Source organism: Corythoichthys intestinalis, chromosome 2 (genome assembly GCF_030265065.1).
Source record: "Corythoichthys intestinalis isolate RoL2023-P3 chromosome 2, ASM3026506v1, whole genome shotgun sequence".
Taxonomy (NCBI): domain Eukaryota; kingdom Metazoa; phylum Chordata; class Actinopteri; order Syngnathiformes; family Syngnathidae; genus Corythoichthys; species Corythoichthys intestinalis.
The window spans coordinates 56,642,501-56,658,647 of record NC_080396.1 but is presented as its reverse complement, the minus strand read 5'-3'; the positions used below and the strand labels follow the sequence as shown (position 1 = coordinate 56,658,647).

The 16,147-nt window shown below is 42.4% G+C and overlaps 1 protein-coding gene across 4 annotated transcripts in view; it reads right to left on the bottom strand.

Moving 5' to 3' along the window:
* Positions 1-1,644: 1,644 nt before the first annotated feature.
* The window catches only part of acss2 (acyl-CoA synthetase short chain family member 2), a 43,258-nt gene continuing 28,755 nt past the window's right edge, over positions 1,645-16,147 (bottom strand). For all 4 annotated transcript variants that reach the window (XM_057824694.1, XM_057824703.1, XM_057824709.1 and 1 more), the window contains 2 exons: positions 14,843-14,917; positions 1,645-2,097 (listed from right to left, as the gene is read on the bottom strand). In XM_057824694.1, the coding sequence (XP_057680677.1) occupies positions 1,970-2,097; positions 14,843-14,917 (203 nt within the window). In that variant the 3' untranslated portion in view covers positions 1,645-1,969. The remainder of the gene's footprint in view (positions 2,098-14,842; positions 14,918-16,147) is intronic.

Below are 16,147 nucleotides of genomic sequence, written 5' to 3'. Positions count from 1 at the left end.
GTGTACCCACCCAAATCACGATGTGACGCAGTTGCAAATGCGATGCTAGGTGGCTCCAATAATACTTGACTGTAGCTAATAGCCTACAAAGTACGCCCACATGATGCTACGGTAGATATCAGATGTAATTAGAACTAGATGCGAAATGACAGACACACCGACATAAGCACATGTATAGAGAACTAGATGCGAAATGATAGACTGGCCGGCGTTAGTAAACAGCCGCCATCTTAAAGCAGTAGACTTCTCAGGAAGGCTCATTTGTAGAGATCCTTCCAATCGAACCTAAGTAACTTTTTATCTAAAATACTCCTAAATTGGCAAAATCTTGACTTGAATCTATCTTTAAATGATGAAAGTTTTAAAACTTTCACTCGTCGAAAGTAGACGGAAGGGAACTAATGCAATCGGGGGAACAATTTTAACAACTTTACCGGTTGATTCAAAAACATTAAATGACTTCCTAACATAGCAAAGGTTACTAGGTTGTTGTTTTTATTTTATTTTTTTGGAAATTAAAAAAAAACATGCAAGGTAACACCAGTTACTTTGCCAAGTAACTAATTACTCTTACATTAAGGTAACTGAGTTACTAAATCAATTACTTTTTGGGAGAAGTAATTTGTAACTGTAATTAATTATAATTATAATAATAAGTAAGATTAACAACACTGATCATAAGCAATGTATGCGCTTCTGAATTTATTTTTAGTTTTCAGTTAAAAATCCAAATACCGGTAAAACAAATGAACATTTAGAATACAGTCTGAGTGTAATGAATGGAAATACTGAAATGAATTAATTTAAATTTTTTAAAACCAGAACTTGTACATATTTATAATCTAGTTTTACAGGTGATACTTGACAGTACGCATTTTTTTTTTAATGATCTTGGTCTTATTTCCTTGCATTACAAAACAAAACAGGCATTTGAAGAGGGGTGCATGACCATTTTTATCCACTAAATATTAGCAGCCTTTTGAGAAATCCTTTGTCCGCAATGTACCTTTGTTAGCAAACAAAATGTTTTTTATGAGCATCCCAGAAGCTAGGCACACCTATGTTGACGTGCCGTCATGATGTCTAGAATTCACAAAAAAGAATGTCACATTGGCACTGGGAAATCAGTTTCTATGCCAATTGGAAAGATCAAAGGAGATATTTTTTCTTTAATCTTTCTTTGAAGCTCTGCCTCTAGAAAAACCTGTTTAGGAGGACTATTAGGTAGGCTGGAAATGTTGTGCAAAGAGAGTAAATTGAAATAGTTTGATGGAAATTGGCAATTGTTAAAAACAACGATGTAAAAATACAAAAAGTTCCAACACTGATGCAAGAAAATAACCCAAGAAGTTGAAACGGTGACGTGAGAAGAATTTAAACTAGAACTTTGAACACTGATGTAAGCGGACACTAATAAACCGACTCGGGGAAACGAGGAGTTGAAAGAAAGACGCAAGACCGAAGTTCAATCTAATGCCAAAACAAACCTGACATGAGAACACACTAGAATTTGAAACTGGTGTCCGAAGAGGTGATGGAAAATTCAGATAAGTGTTATGAACGCAAATAACATTAAAACCATGAAGTAAAAAATTGTGATCAAATTTGACTCTGAAAATATTTTGGGACAAACTTGACCAAAGGTTAAATGTTCATTTTATGTTTTAATCAAAAATGTTCATCTTTGTTTAAAAACACAAGACAAAAAAAAAAAAAAAATGAATACAAAGTGCAGACATACTACAAAGCAGTTTGAAGGAAAACTTCAACAACACATAGCAAAGTGAGCTTATTGGAGGACAGCAATATATTTGAACAGTTATTATTCTTAAGTGTGTGTGTGTATGTGTGTTAGAAAGTAGTGAAAATAAATGTATTTTTTCTATCTCACACAAATACACACACATTATACTTCTATTATTCTCGTATGTTAGCAGAGGTCACGCCACAGATTCCAGGTGTTGGGATGTCATACGGCAGAGCAGCACCTGTTCTGGAAAAGCTGCTCCACCACAGACGAGTCTGCTAACGTGGAGATATCGCCAAGGTCCCGCTCACCGCTGGCAATCTTGCGCAATACACGCCGCATGATCTTGCCTGCAAACAGAGATGATTTTTGAGATCTGGACTAGGACACATAAATGATCTTAACGAGGTCTGAAAGGAGGATTTTAAAGATATTCCACATTAGAGCCTCTATCAGAGGAAAATTTCAATGACAAATGTATGTTTCCCTGCAAAAGTGTGAGTAAAAGCTGCTGCACATATTAGTGCTGTCAGTTAACGCATTAATAACGGCGCTAACGAAAACCCCTTTTGACCCCGTCAATTATTTTTTTAACGCCCCATTAATTATGGCCCTGCCTACCCCCCATAGTTTGGACTTCCAGACAATGTGCGCGGCCCACTGGCCGTCAGAGTTGGTCACTTTTCAGGCGAAACTTCATTTTGGATTATAATGACCAATATGGGGCATGTTGAGGCGGCATGAAGCGTGTCAACCCTCCATGGTTGTTTTCGTGCATGTTTGCCTGAAAACATAGCGATGAACCTCCTGGAGCTCTGCGCAGCTCTCAGGTCGCCCGAGAGTCACATTATGCGGGCAAAAGCACACGGAGGATCGGGGTGGTTTCCCCGTGTCAGGCACAACGTAACTTTGGCTGGTTTAGCCGAAAATGCGGCACTCTGAGACGACTTATGACATTTATTTTCATTTATTGAGTTGTAATGTGCAGATAAACGTAAATGAACATGTGGAATGAAAGAATGTGGATACTTTTGAGGACCACGAGAACTTCCAGCATGGAGGCTCCAGGCGGTTCACACTCCTCTCGCAGCCGCCCGAAGCTCACCGTTTTCGGGCACGAGGACACGGAGGATCGGGGTGAAATCCAATTTCTCAGGCAAAACATAACTTTTGTAACTTTCTACAAGGTAAGAGAATGTACGTGTATTTCATGAAGTAATACTTGGATTCTGTAAACTATTATGAATGGGTATTTGAACTTTTAAAAAAAATTCAGCCGACTTATTTTCTTTTATCCTAATTTCAATATGGGTTACCCATGTTGGTGTGTCCATGTGAAAATTTTTGAAAAAAAAAAAAAAAATTTAGCATACAGTTAATGACAAAACTTTTTTTTTTTTTTTTTTTTAAACAAGCAAAGACGAGTCAGGAACCAGTTGCCACGTTTACATGGAGCCAAATATTCCAATTACAATCGGAATATTTGTTCAAACCGAATAAATGTGTTCCATATAAACACCTCATTCGGAATGAACAGGCCCAAACCGAATGGAATTTCATTCCGATTCACAGGGGTGGAATATTCCTTTTCCCAAACCGATTAGAAGTAAAATTATATCATGTAAACAGGGAAGCGGAATGGTGTCTGGTTGCGTTCTTTCTGCACATGCTCCGTACTGACGTGGTGACGTCACTTTGTGACGTAAGTAACGTCACTTGCAACATGGCTTCCAAGCACAGCGCACCTAATTGGAGTCCGGCGGAAAGATTGTATTTAATTCAAACTTTAAAAGAATTGAATATAATTGCTCGCTTAGACGGGCGTAAAACGAGGAACAGTGAACTATTTAAAAAAGCTCACGAGAGGTTACACGAAGCCGGAATAGACCGGAGCGTTGACCAGATTAGAAACCGGTGGAAAACCGACTACTACAAGGCAAAAGAGCAAAACAGCAGAAGCGGATACGACCCCACAAACACAACAAGTGGGTTAAAGTTAAAACAGCAACACTCCGACGATCGATCTCCATGTTTTGCAACGTGACGCTTTGTTTTGATTAATCTGCGCATGTCAGACGGCAGTTGTCAAACGTCCTTTCGGAATAAAGGCAGTCACATGTAAACGCTGGATCGGAATAGATGAAGTGACATGTAAACAGCTGATCTGAAATTTCCATTCGGAATGATTTGAATCGGTATGAATAAAAGTCAGCATGTAAACGTGGCTAGTGTCACCAGATTACGTGCCATCGGTGTTTGCCCACAAAAAGTCCCCTGCTAAAAGGCGTGTCCTGGGTAGGGATGGGAATCGAAATCTGATTCCAATTCGGAACCGGTTCCGAGTGTTTCGAGGCCTCGACATCACAATGAAAAAGCCTTCACGATCCCTTTAACGATTCCTAAAGACGCGTATTGCGTCGTGACGTGTGTTGTTGTCCAGACGCATCAAACTAGCATGGCGCCAAGAACCACTCGCTCCAAACTTTGACTACACTTCACCAGGAAAGTGTGAATATGAAAGGTTACGACGGGTAAGCACGAGCATTGCAGCCATAAACATAACAATGACAGCACGTAGGTTCAAACGCTCGAAAGTGTGTCTTCACTTGACGAGGAAAAATTACAAACACACGACTTGCAATCATTGTAAGGTGGAGATAACTGCATCGGGAGGGAATAGACTGCACTGTCCTCACTGAGACAGCTATACAGCTAGCTAAACTCCGAAATGACGATGCAGAAGACGTTGGTATAATTTGCTGACTTTATTCAACCATCACTTGAAGAGTGAAACTAAGAATAGAAATGAAACAAATCAATTTCGTCCCCAATAACAAACAGGTTTGCATCAACGTAAATCAGTGATGATTAGCTGCTAATAACAGTATGGTTAGCATTCGTTCGCTAGCATTAGCACATCGTTCAAACCACTACACAATTGGATTTAAGTGTCCGATCGCGAGTGGAAACACAACAACAACAACACAAAAGATGATACATACAGGCGTTGCCTCTGTAGATATTAACATTAACAAAGAATGTAGGCTCGTAGAAGTGTTTCCCTCTCTCACTAACTCGCTCACTCACTTGGATGCGGCATTTCTTCTTTGGGTGTAAGCGCGCTCTTCTTCACGTGAGCGCGTTCTTCTTCGCATGAGGAAGCGTAAGGGCGCCCCCACTTGAGTGTGTAAGCGCCACAAAAACTAAAAGGCATGCAATTCGATGTAATGGTAAAATAATACACGTTAACCCAGTAGTCCCCAAACTGCGGCACGCGGCCCAAATACGGCCCGCCTCCACATTTGGTCCGGCCATTTTGAATTTTTTTTTTCTCTCAATCGTGTTATTTATTTTCTGGCCTTTTCCTTGAAGAATTCAGAGAGGGTTATTTGGTTATTATCTATTTAATTAATAGTGTTTTTATCATTAATTATTATTATTAATATTATTATAAAGAATCCAGAAAGGGTTATTTGATTGTGGCTTTCTGAAAAACAATAATTTTTTACATTTATGCACTTCTGCAATCGTCACACTTTTTCTGTTACAAACTGACCCCGGCCCCTCATCAGAGAAGGGAAAAGTTATGTGGCCCTCACAGGAAAAAGTTTGGGGACCCCTGCTTTAACACATATTGCCAAAGGCAGATAAAAAACCTATCTGCCAATATATACCAATATTGTTTATTTCTATTAGATAAATGTTTCAGTAAAATGTTACACATTCTTGTGTATTTGCCACAGTTAACATTGAGGCTTTGGGCCTCTTTTGATCTCGTTGTGAGTTTGTAAGGTTGTGACTTCTGATTAAACAAACTCGATGCCAATCAAAACGTTTGTTCTTCTTTTTCCCCAAATTAGAATTGATAAGAGAATCGATAAAGAATCGAATCATTAAGCAATATCGATAATGGAATCGGAATCGCAAAAATCTTATCAATTCCCATCCCTAGTCCTGGGTATACGCCAGGATTATGGCAGGGGGCAACAAAATGAAAAAAAGACCTTCAGCAGGCATCTTTATTTGTAAATTCACAATTAAAAAATGTTTAAATGAAAATATGTAATAACAGTGCATTTGTAAGTACAACGAACTAGTAAATCCCAGCATATCGAAATTGTTCCATTATTTTGTGACTGTTTCTTCACTCCGCCAATTCAGTGGGTTGTGTGGTATCTGACAGTAATTTTCCTGGGAATGTGTACACCTTTGCCGGCAGATCGATAGAAATTTTTTTCACTTTTTGCTCTGCTTCTGTAAATAAGTCAGCGTCTGAAAATATTCTTTGTATGAAATAATCTGATTCAGACTGTGCTTGCAACTGGTAGTAGTATGCATGATCTTAAGAGCTTCAGAGAGGGACTTGCGGTGATGTACCTGAAATAATAAATGAAGTCTTTATAAGGTAATATTTTTATGTTTATCTTAGACATGCCTCTGTGTGATTGAACAAGTCTTACCTTGACCATTATGAGCTACAGTATCCTGTCCCCCCAGCATGACAGTAGCAATCCCGTTCTGTTAACCCAGCCCACAATAAAAAACTGGTACGCATCCAGACTTGTACATGCTTTTAAATCAGCTCCATTGTACAGAGCAGCAGGCATCTTCGAAGTGTTTGTAGCAGAGAACACTACTCGATGATGGCGTGAAATTCATTCGCTTCGTGCGAATGAAAGAAACGAAAATTGAAAACAATACACCACCACACACCGCCGTGGCTTCTTACCGAGAAGCAATACAACAATACTGTTCTATGGCGGACTTCCCTCGCAGTTCTCAGTGTGACGTCATTTTCGAAGAACTTCGAACAGAGATCGTCACAAAATTTGAGACAATAGTCTCCGAGTCCGTTAAGGCCGAAGTGGCACAAGCTCTGAAGCCCACAGTAAAGAAAGTCGAGGCTGTGAAAGACACGATTTCGGACCTCTAGCGCGCGGCTAATGACCATGAAACCCAGCTAGCTAGTTTACGGGCTAGTGTGGCTAAACTGTCGGACACAGTGGTGTCCTTAAATACAAAATGTGAGGATCTGTAGGCCCGCTCAAGGCGAAATAATATTAGACTTGTGGGCTTAGCTGAAGGCGCCGCGGATTCCAAACCTATTAAGTTTGTTGCTAAGCTTTTGAGCGACATACTGAGTCTCGACAACGAACCTGAGCTGGACTGGGGACACCGTACGCTGCGTGCTATGCGGAAGAATGGCGAACCTCCGCGACCGATGAGCATCAGGATTCACATGATCCAGGAGAAGAGCACAATTCTGCGACGGGCTGGAGAAGTGTTGCCTTTGCTGCATAATGGCAAGAGGCTCCACATTTTCCAAGACTTTACCCCCACTGTGGCAAGACAGAGGGCGGCACTTGCAAAGGTGAAGCAGGAGCTTCACTTGTGTGCTAATGTGAGATTCGGACTCAGATACCCAGCCACACTACACATTACAATGCCTAATGGTTCATCTCATCGATTCGAAGATCCGGACAGAGCCTTGGAATTCGTCAATAAAACGCCAGGATCAAGAGGGATCTTGTCTTTTTTTTTTTCTTTCTCCTTTGTTTTTTTTCCTTTTTTTTCCTGTCCAGATGCTGCCCTCATGGTGCAATTACAGGATTCCCTTAATTTGGAATAACCTTTCAACAACTTCTTGATCATTTCGGAGGATGCTGGACTTTCTCATCAGCTACATTTTTCGTCGCTCCTTATTCGGATGCTACTGTGGAGGGACTTCAGTCTTGAGATAAGTAATTTCTGCTCTTCTGCTTCTACAAGTTATGTTGTTCTGACACTGAAATACTGGAGATCAACTCCCGTCCCCCCCCCTCAGATTATGTCCGGATATTTTCGAAACCCTATTTTACTGTTGGAAATGTGCACAGACTTCTGTTTTGTTTTCACCTTTTTGCACATTTTTTTATCATTATTATAAATAATTATGAATGCATTACTCTGTGTTACCCTCCAGTGATGTGGATCCTGGGCATCTTTCACTACCTATGTGACCATTGGCGGTGTTACCTGGCACATAGTATACTGCTTGGTCTTAGTGTCGCGGGGCAGTTGAAGGCGGGCGGAGAGCAGACTTTTAACTCTGTTTGCGGTCGTTGGTGTGTGCGTGTGTGTGTGCGTGCGCGCGCGCTGTCACAGGGAGAGATGGACACAAATGAAGTGAATAGGGTCAGCTGTGGAGGGGCGTTTCCTTCCAGGTGTGGCAGCATGAGCAACCGGCAGCCATATAAAGGAGAAGAACGGCGACGGGGGTCTTCCTGCTGCTGAGAATCACGAGTTGACGCGAAGGACTGGGCGATTTGCTGAACGGACACGGCTCGAGTTGCTGCGCTCTCAATTCCCCCGCCACAAAGGGACGGTCTACCCTAATGGATGAGTGAGTGGGTCGCGAACGGCGTTGTTCGAGCACGACTGATTTTTGCTGCTTCTGCCTCACAGCCTCTGAACCTAAGAGACGTCCGCCTTCCCCGCGACAGTCTGGATTGACAGCGCGCTGACGACTCTTCCGCGTGCCACGCCCCCTTCACCGCATCTCAACAGAAAAAAGGAATCACGACAAAGGCTCTGGGTCGAGCCACCAGGACTCAAGGCAGCTCGTTCGTATTTGTTTTAGGGTTTTATATTTTTTTCCATTTTTTAATTTGAAGTACTTTCTTTTAAACAGCAGTCCATGCTAATTTAATAGTCTCACTGGGATGTTTATATGCAGTTAAGTCCTTACGGGCAATATGTATAGTACGCGTGTACTGATGCATGTGTCATGTACGAGACGGAGGACCCAGTTGCGTATCGCAGACAAGGGATTTTATTGATGTTGACAGGTAAGGGAAAACTATCAGGTCAAGCGATAATGGCAAGTTGGCATGCAGACTTATGTTTTTCGCTGACGATCTGACACTGGATGTTGTCTGCTCGAGGCTTTTATAGTTTTCTCAGTTATTCTTTATGACATAATAAAGGACTTTGTGATGCATGAGTATGAAACAATATGATGAAACATTACTAGCTGAAATATTACACATGCAAGAAGATGAGACATTAATGGCAGAAACATTAATACGTGACAGAACCCCCCTCTCAAGGGACGGCTCCAGAAGTCCCAAGGATTGAGCCCACCGAGGGCCACTAATCAGAGTCCATGGCCTCATCCTCTGAGGGCATTGGTTCAATCTCCTCTTCGCCAGTGGAGGAATCAACTACCGATCGCACAGGCTCGGTCCGTCGTCGGTTGGCTCTGATGGCATAACCAGAAACAGACTTTAACAGAGCGGTACGAGCTTGAGACCAGATTCGACGACATCTCCGTACGCAGGCTTGGGCGGAAGGGCAGGAAGAGTCACCTTCCTGGCTGGCGAACAGGGGCGGTTGATAGCCGCAGACCGTGTGAAAGGGAGACAGGCCGGTGGCAGAGCTGGGAAGGGAGTTGTGAGCGTATTCCACCCACAGCAGATGTTGCGTCCAGGAATGGGGGTTTCGTGAAGCCATGCAGCGGAGAGATGTCTCAAGCTCTTGGTTGAGCCTTTCCGACTGGCCGTTTGACTGGGGGTGATAGCCTGACGTGAGGCTCGCTGTGGCTCCCAGGAGGCGGCAGAACTCCTTCCAGAAAGAGGATGCAAACTGCGGACCCCGGTCAGATACGACATCCCTCGGTAGTCCGTGAATTCGGAACACCTGCTCCATAACCACCTGTGCCGTCTTCTTAGCAGTGGGCAATCTTGGCAGCTGGATGAAGTGGACCATCTTGCTGAACCTGTCCACGACCGTGAGAATGACAGCGTTTCCTTCAGAAGGAGGGAGTCCAGTTACAAAGTCCATTGATATATGGGACCAAGGGCGTTTGGGGACTGGCAGGGTTTTGGAGCAAGCCGGCTGGGGAACGGCTGGTGGTCTTGTTCTGGCTACAGGTGGGGCAGGCCTTCACGAAGTCTTGGACATCTTTTCTCAACGATGGCCACCAGAATCGCTGGGAGAACAGGTGGATGGTGCGTGTGACCCCAGGGTGGCAAGACAGGTGGGAGTTGTGGCCCCACTGGATCACCTGGGACCTCAGATTGTCAGGAACAAAGAGGCGATCAGTGGGGCAGGCGCTGGGACCAGGCTGATCCCGGATGGCTTCTTTAACCTGCTCCTCAATGTCCCAGGTAAGCGTGGAAACTAGGCAGGATTCCGGGTCAACAGGACTGACAGGTTCAGGGTTTTCTGCGTTAACAGGACTGACAGATTCAGGTTCAGGGTTTTCCGCGTTAACAGGACTGACAGATTCAGGGTTGGTGGGTATGATCGCCTCCCTCAGGCAGGTCTGATGGCATCTACTGCCCCATTCTCGTACCACTCCAGTCTCCCAATCTATGTTAGGGTTGTGCTGGCGCAGCCACGGATACCCGAGGATGAGAGGCTGACCTGGTAAGGGGAGCAGATGGAACTGAATGGACTCGTGGTGGTTTCCGGACAGAAGCATGGTCACCGGGGCTGAGATGTGGGTCACTGTGCCGAGTAGATGTCCATCCAGAGCTCGTGCAGGAACGGATGGGGAAAGTTGGTGACGCCGAATGCCGAGCTGCTGGGCTCCATGATGTTGGCCTCCGCTCCAGAGTCGATGAGAGCGGTCAAGTGACGGGTGGTGTCAGACAGCAGGAGGCGAATTTGGAGAAGGGGTTTACGAAGGGGGAGAGACAGAAGACACGTTGAACTCACCCGAATCTCCCCGATGTCTGGTCCACCATAGAACAGTATTGTTGTATTGCTTCTCGGTAAGAAGCCACGGCGGTGTGTGGTGGTGTATTGTTTTCAATTTTCGTTTCTTTCATTCGCACGAAGCGAATGAATTTCACGCCATCATCGAGTAGTGTTCTCTGCTACAAACACTTCGAAGATGACTGCTTCTTCAACCGGTCTGCTTATGATCAAGGAATTGCAAAAAAGTGTGATTTTTGGATAGATGACTGATGACTTTGTCAAAGCAGAGCTGCCAACTGTTGTGGAATGAACAGTAGAAGATAGCGACGTTAGCCGAAAGGTAACTCTAGTCAAAACCCCGATCGTGTTGTGGAATAAACAGTAGAAGCAAACTCGTGGCAATCCCCGATCATAGTTGTATTGAGTTCATTTTGCCTATACTTATAAATTAATCAAAACTTTTCTTTTATCCCAGGCAACAGTAGGTGGTGTATTTACCTGACATGTTTCGGCGAACACTTACGCCTTCGTCAGAGGGTCCGAAGGCGGAAGTGTTCGCCGAAACATGTCTTGTAAACAAAAGCTAACGTCGCTAGCTTCTACTGTTCATTCCACAACATGATCGGGGATTCGTCAAAACTTTTTTATCCCAGGCAATAGTAGGTGGTTTATTTACGTGACATGCTTCAAATCATAAAAATAATAACAGCCTGTATCTTACCAATCTTGTAATCTCGATGGGTCTTGTCTCCATTCCACGTCAGGTAGTCTGGGCGCATTGTTTGCATCCTGATTAGCGTCTGGCTAATACATGTACGGTCCAACATAAAATTCGAACCTCCTCTTCCGCCAACTCTTCAAAAACTTGGATCTCCTCACTTGCGCTCGATCTGTCGCTTATATCGCTGTTTGAATCATTGTTTGAAGGGCTTTGTATGGCGGTCATATAGAGCGCTGTCATCGCTGTTCTCGGTGTGACGTGTCACTTCCGGGTTCGTTCCCTTTCAGGCTCGAACTTCGGAAACGAGATTATTTTGTCATATATACAACATATAAATTATTTTTTCATGCTTTATTTGTTGGACAATGTTTAAATACTTTAATTGTGACCTTATTTGGCAATTTATGAAATTACTTCACATTTGGTCTTTAAGGCGGTATGCGAGTCGGGTTTGGGAATGAATATACCTGAAGTGGTCTGGAGAGAAATCTTGTGTAGGACGCACAACTCCTCAATCTGTGCTAAACACGGTTTTACTCAGTGCAAGATCCTACACAGGGCACATTATACCAAAGCTAGGCTGGCCAAATTATTTGATGCGGTCTCCTTCACTTGAGATCGATGTAAGCAGGCTCCAGCCGATTATGTACACATGTTTTGGTTATGTCATTCTTTAACTGCATATTGGTCTGACATTTTTGCTGTCTTATCAAAGATCACCGGGACAGATATTGCTCCAAATGCCTTGACTGCTCTGTTCGGTGTGGTTCCAGCAGCACCTTTTCTACCTTGTCAGAAAGGGGACCTTATAGCATTTTCAACCTTGCTGGCTAGGAGGCTAATACTTTTAAGATGGAAGTATCCAGTCCCATCTACGCAAGCTAACTGGATCAAAGAGATGTTATATTTTCTCAAATTGGTAAAAATTAGACTGACACTCAGTGGATCGGGCTGAGTCCTTTGAGGACATCTGGAACTCTTTTTTTGGTATACAGTGATACCTCAGCTCACGAACATAATTGGTTCCCAGAAAGTGTGTGTAAGGCGAAAAGTTCGTCTTCCGAACATTTATTTCCCATAAGAAACCATTAAAATGAGAATAATCCGTTCCCAGGTCCCCATAAAACATAATTTTCTACTAAATAAGCCTTAAAACTACACAAAAATATACCTTATTTTATGTATAATAAATGTGCTATTGTATTATAATTAAAGAAATAAACTGTACTGTAGAATAAAGTCGTTTTATTTACCTTTGTGATGGTAGTTGATGGCTTGATGGAATGGAGTGGGAGGAGGAGGGAGGGAGGGAGTTACTGTTTGGAAGGAGAGTGTTACCGGCAAAGTGCGCAGTTAGCGTAGACTCCACTGCTGTGCCCCCCACATGCTTTTGGTTGTTAATAAACGTGCCCACAAAAAGCCATCCGACGCCTCTGGGTGTTTGTATGCACGCCGCCACCTTTCTGGAGAGGAAATCGGGCGAACCGAAGACAACCGACGACAACGAGCCAACGTGACTCGCCCGTCCACTTCTCACTACGGTGGGAAGCTGAAAGCACCGCCAATTACCAGTTGAGGGCGAATTGGTAACACGAGTCACCTTTCATAAGGACTGTAGGTAACTCTTTTTCGGTCCCCTAATAGCAAAAGTACACTCAATATGGTCCAAAATGTCTATCAAACACAAACCACGTCCGCACTCAACGAAAGTGAGGGGACGAACTGGGACGCCGTGAGCGTGCGTCAGCTTCTCGTGGCGCTTTTCGACCGCGTGAATTGGTTCGTTCGCCGAAAACTAGTTCGTCAGCAGAGACTATATGCTCGCAAATTTAATGTTCTTGAGGCGAAAAGTTCGTGAGCTTAAGCGTTCGTGAGCTGAGATATCACTGTATGTTAAAAGCACAGAATGTCGTCTTTGTGTGGATGCTTGAACTTTGCCCCAAACATATGTGAATATAGTTTTTCTTGATCATGCCTTTTTCTTTTTTAAAGGGGAACAATAATCATATAGTTTTTTTGGAGATATGTGCCTTGGGTATTGGGGGGGTTGAGGGTTTTTTTTTTGTTTTGTTATTTTTTTGTTTTGATATGGAAAAAAAGGGAAAAAAAATGCTCAAATGTTGGCACTTCATTACGTCATGAAACTTATGAGATCAATAAAGTTTCCAAAAAAAAAAGTTTGTAGTGTTTACTTTGTAATCGCTGTATTACATGTATGTACATGTAAATGTATGGCCATTTTTAACAAAAAGTTGCAATTTCTGATGGGGTTGAAAATTTGACAGAACACCAGGCGCACAAAGAGGGCAATAAGCCGAGTATAGAGGGAGATGACGCAAACAAGTCGCCGGCCATCGGCCGAGTGGCATTTTCGGTGGACAATCAGCCACAAAATGCAAGCCACCTCTGTATTAAAACGTGTGCCATTATCCCAGTATTTGATATAATACAAAATACCGTGTTTACTCGTAAGTCCAATGGTCCCACAGTAGTAGGGCTTATTTTGGCCAATATCCGTGGTGAATGGGAAACTTTTGAAACCCAAAAACGCTCACACGCCTCTCCCTGGGGCAGCAACAATTTTCTGCAGCTGTTTGGCTGGCGTGATGCGAAAAATAAACGAATTAATCCGCAAAATCAGCTGAATCCGCAGTCCATCTGCATTCTATGAAGCAATGCTGTATTGTGAGATGCTGACCCGGGTGACGTCACATTCGCATTCGTCCTAAACCCGAGACTGAAGCCGGAAGTCACTCATTTTCATGGCGCGGGACTCAAAAATTGAATATATAAAATGATCGCTTCCACACACATCCATTTCATTCAGGAACATAAAATACCATGTGAAATATGAAATTAACATGCTTTTTGCACTTTAAATTTGAATAATGTAAGGTAAATCAACTTCTGTGCTAATAGGTGTACATTTAAAACTTTAAATATATAATTATTTTTGCATTTAAAAAAACAAAAAAACAAAATGTGATTAATCAGGAGGTAACTATGGACTGCATGCGATTGATCTATTAATCGCTTGACGGCAAGGGTATTTAAAAATTGATGCAATAATGGGACAGAATTTAAGGATGAAAAAAAAAAAAAAACGTTAACTACAAGCTAACCATGCCAAAATGCAATTAAAATTTTTTAATCGCTTGACAGCACTAGCATATAGACTTGCCCCTGCTCTTGTATTCCGTAATAATTTTGGACTTTCATGTAAACATACATTGAGTCTTTTTTTTTTTTTTTAAATACGGAATTTAAACAGAAAATAAAAATGAAGAGCCATCAACTTGAGCCCATTTAGCTGTTTTACAGCAGACATCCCTTGAAATTGGTACAGCTTTTCTTATCCATACGTGAGGGCAATGAAATTGCCTTAAATGTAGTTTTCTTTCCCAATTTCACTAAAGCCACGACATGCAATGCTCACTCATATCTTCAATTGGACTCACAGCAAATGAAAAAAAAATCTACCAAGTAAGAAAAAAATATAGGTAGTTGTACTCATGAATCAATATCCCACTGTACTTGCATAGAATCCCCTGTCCAATCAGGATTATGCGAAAATGTTTTCCCCAAATGATATTTGAGCTCCCTCTGTAAATTCCTCGTTTGTTGACTTGAATTCAACTTCATACGCAAACATTATTGATTTTAAAAATTCCGGGACTTTGAACATTTCATACCTGATCTGGTTTTGGGGAGCGCTGGAGCATCCTGTATGAAGTCAGGGGTGGCAATAGCACCGATCTTCTCACGCACTGTTGACCAATAAGCACAGAAGAAAGTGCTTCACAAATAAGCAAACCAGGAATTAATGTTTTTTTCATCCAAAAATACTACTTTGTGGTTGTAATTAAAGATGCACCGATACAGATACCAGTCTGGGCAGGGGGGAGCCGAGCTGCCAAGCAGCTATCGCTATTGACCTCCTCCAGACCAATGACAGCGGGCCAATAGCCTCTCTTAACCAATGCCGGGGCAGCTTTTTCATATGTTGAAAAAACAAACTACGAGAGGAAAATGTCGGCAGTCTGGAAATATTTCATCTTATGATCTCAGTTAAGTCCTATGGCTGCATGCAAGATTTGCGGCCTGAAAGTTTCGAATGGTGGAGTTAAATCGGCGAGTTTCAATACCTCGAACCTGATAAAACATTTGAAGATGAAACGTGAACGAACACAAAGAGTTTGAGGCTACAACAGCAGCAACTACTACCAAGAGAAAAGGGGGTGGACCGGAGCAACACACCTTGGTCAGCTCAATTCATCTACTTTACTTTTAATGTCTTTTAGTGAAATAAATGCCGCAGATATTTGAGACCCGTTTCAAAAGTAGGGTTGCCACCTTTCAGAAGTAGAAATAAGGGCAATGAAAAAAAGGGACATCCCCAAAACTCGTAAAATGCATAGAAATGTATCTATCTATATATATTCCGTATTGGTTCAATTCGGGACGCAACTTTTAATTCCCAATTCAGAACGATTCCTTATTTTAATGGATGGGTGGCAAGCCAATTCAAAATTGCTGTAAAAGCAAGCAAAGTAAGCTAAGCTAAGTGGCTAAGTGTGTGTTGCTGCTGATGCACAGAGAAGGGGGCTAATAGAGAGACAGCATGCTGTGGTGAATTATAATTACTTATAATTCCTTTGAGAGCCAAAACTCAAGAGTTTAAAAAAGTCTATTCACTATTCATTCATTGTATTTTTATTTTCTTACTGTTGGGCTAGTACTATACATGGTTTAATTTCACGAATACAGCACTATTTTGGCCTTTGAGAGCCAAAGCTTTATTTAACCATGGTCACCCATACCACCAGGTATGCAATAAAAAGGTCTACTGGATTCACTTTGAATATATATATAAATTTCAAACAAAGTGCTATCGGTATGACATCGGGGCCAAAAATGGTATCGCAACACTAGTTGTAATATCCCATCTAGGAACTCATTTTCACTTCAAAATGTTTGTATTGGGGGGGAAAAAATCT